The 2,478-nt window shown below is 42.4% G+C and overlaps 1 protein-coding gene across 1 annotated transcript; it reads left to right on the top strand.

The window, feature by feature from the left end:
• The first annotated feature begins 306 nt into the window (after positions 1-306).
• Positions 307-2,203, top strand: CPR21 (cuticular protein 21). Its single transcript, XM_017904321.1, has 2 exons — positions 307-318; positions 1,803-2,203. The coding sequence occupies exons 1-2, from the start codon at positions 307-309 to the stop codon at positions 2,184-2,186; spliced, it is 396 nt and encodes a 131-aa protein (XP_017759810.1). The 3' UTR covers positions 2,187-2,203.
• Positions 2,204-2,478: the final 275 nt, after the last annotated feature.

Raw genomic sequence — 2,478 nt, 5'->3', positions numbered from 1 at the left:
TTCTTCGGTTTTCAAGTCGACGCGAGACGCGAATCTTTCCTTTTCTCAACAGGCCTCATAAACATGTCGCCGGACACGGTGTTGTACGTTGACGGGACGCCGCGCGTCTGTACTCCGGCCCGAGTACATCTTGGCCCCCCTATTAGACCCCCGCCTGAAAATTTCGTAATGTTTGCCGGTGTCTAAGCCCCGGTCAGAAATCTATCAATGAGAGAGAGGTCCTCGCACCTCGCAAGGTTTCGGCAGCGCTATATAAACGCGTCCATTAGACTAGCTCTTTACAACCAGAAAACAACTCCGGTCAACATGAACACTTTGGTGAGTCCTGCTCGGTATCGGATAGTCTGGCTACCGGATTGCTAACAGCGTGTTTTCTTGTTTCGGTGATTTTATTACTTACTTACAACGCGTACGTCTTGTAACCAGCTTACAAACGAGTTTCATTCTTTAACGAGTTAATAATCCCGCGGAATTTCCGATTTTAATGGCTTTTTACGACTTCGGTTCAGTTAAGTTCACGGGTGTTGGGATAATTCAGTTTGTGCGAATATAAAGTCTTTCTTTGTGATCGGTGTCGATGAGTTTTGGGATCGGTATTGATTCGCGGGTTAAGTGCGTATAATATGGCACTGATTTGTGTAAGAACGTAATAGCGAAAGTTAACCTATAATTATTTCTTGATCGACCAATCGACTCTTCGATAATCGACTAATCCATACCTAATAAGGAATCGTATCTGAATTTATTTTTCTACTAATAATGGAACTACCAAGGAGGATACATAATCGGTTTTGGATATTTGTTTTAAATAGGTACTTCGTTGTACCACTATAATTATTATCACCTCTGCATAATTCATTTAGTTGTACATCAGAGGTCGCTGGTATTCTGCTGTTAAAAAGTCAGCTAAAACGAATTTCCAAAAATCATTTAAAAATTCGTATCCAAAATTATTTCCACGTTACAAAGCTAACGGACCAACTGAATCTGCAATAATCGACTAATTCATACCGAATAAGAAAACGTATTTAATCTCATTTTCGTATTAATAATAGTATTTACTAAGGGGGCCAAATGATATCTTTCAGATATTTTATTTTAAATAGGTACTTCGTTGTACCACTACAATTATTATCATCTGTGTATAATTCATTTAATTGTTCATCTGGCCCACTTGTGTCTCCAATAATCGTCTAATGCACACTTAGTAAGAAATCATATCTAAACCCACTTTCTTAACACTAGACCTAACAAAGGAGCCAACTGACCTGTCTCAAATATTTTATTTCAAATAGGTACTTTCTTGTACCACTAAAATTAGTATCATCTGTGTATAATTCATTTAATTGTTCATCTGAGACCGGTGGTATCCTACTATTAAAAAATCAACCAAAACTTCCAAAAGCCATTCAAAAACCCATATCCAAAATTATTTCCACGTTACAAAGCCAACGGACCATTTGTGTCTCCAATAATCGTCTAATGCACATTCAATAAGGAACCATATCTAAACCCAGTTTCCTAACACTAGATTTAGAAAAGGAGCCAACTGACCTGTCCCAAATATTTTATTTCAAATCGGTACTTCGATGTCCCATTTATTATCACCTGTATCTACTTCATTTTGCTGTTCATCAGAGTACTACTCCTGAAAGATCCAAACTCGAGCTAACCTCCAAACAAGCATCCATCTAACGCACCAAATCTATTTTCTCCCCACAGAATCGTCCAAATTAAGCCGTGTAATTGCACAATCTTCCAATCGAGTGAAAACAAATCCGTCATAAAAATCTCTGTCATAGTCTTGCGTCGTCCTCGCCATCTTGGTGGTCTCCGTGAGCACCGCGCCAGTGGACAACACACCGGTGCCTATCGTGGCCTACACTGCTGATGGACCGAACCCAGACGGCTCGTACGTGTTCAACTACGAGACTGGGAACGGCATCAAGGTGGAGGAGCACGGTCAGCTGAAGCAGCTGAACGACACGAATTCGGTGGTCGTCGTTCAAGGATCCTACAGTTACTCAGACGCCGACGGAGTCCCTGTGGCTTTGAGCTACGTCGCCGACGAGAACGGCTTCCAGCCAAAGGGCGAGCACCTGCCAACGCCTCATCCGATCCCAGCAAGCATCCTGAAAGCCCTGGAGTACATCGCCGCGCACCCGGAGCAGGACAACACTCGTTGATCGAGCGTCGGGCTGGACCGCAGTAGAAATAGGATATAATTGACGCGGCGATGAGTCGGGCGCGAGTCTCCAGACTCATCTCCATGCAGTGTATTTTTATAGACTTACTCGTTTTACCTACTTTCTCCGTTTTCGTCATCGAAACTCGGCGTTACCACCATCGCTGACAGTGTGCCGAATATTGTCACGCAGTGTTGCTTTAGGCGATGCAGCCATAAGTCTAGCGACACGTCGATGACGTTCATATAGAGTAATTGTGTAAGATGTATCTGTAAGATGTATATGTAATAAA

This window comes from Eufriesea mexicana, unplaced genomic scaffold, assembly GCF_001483705.2.
Source record: "Eufriesea mexicana isolate 0111107269 unplaced genomic scaffold, ASM148370v2 scaffold2884, whole genome shotgun sequence".
NCBI classification, from domain to species: Eukaryota; Metazoa; Arthropoda; class Insecta; order Hymenoptera; family Apidae; genus Eufriesea; species Eufriesea mexicana.
The sequence above is the reverse complement of the archived record's forward strand: the minus strand, read 5'-3'. Positions and strand labels throughout refer to the sequence as shown.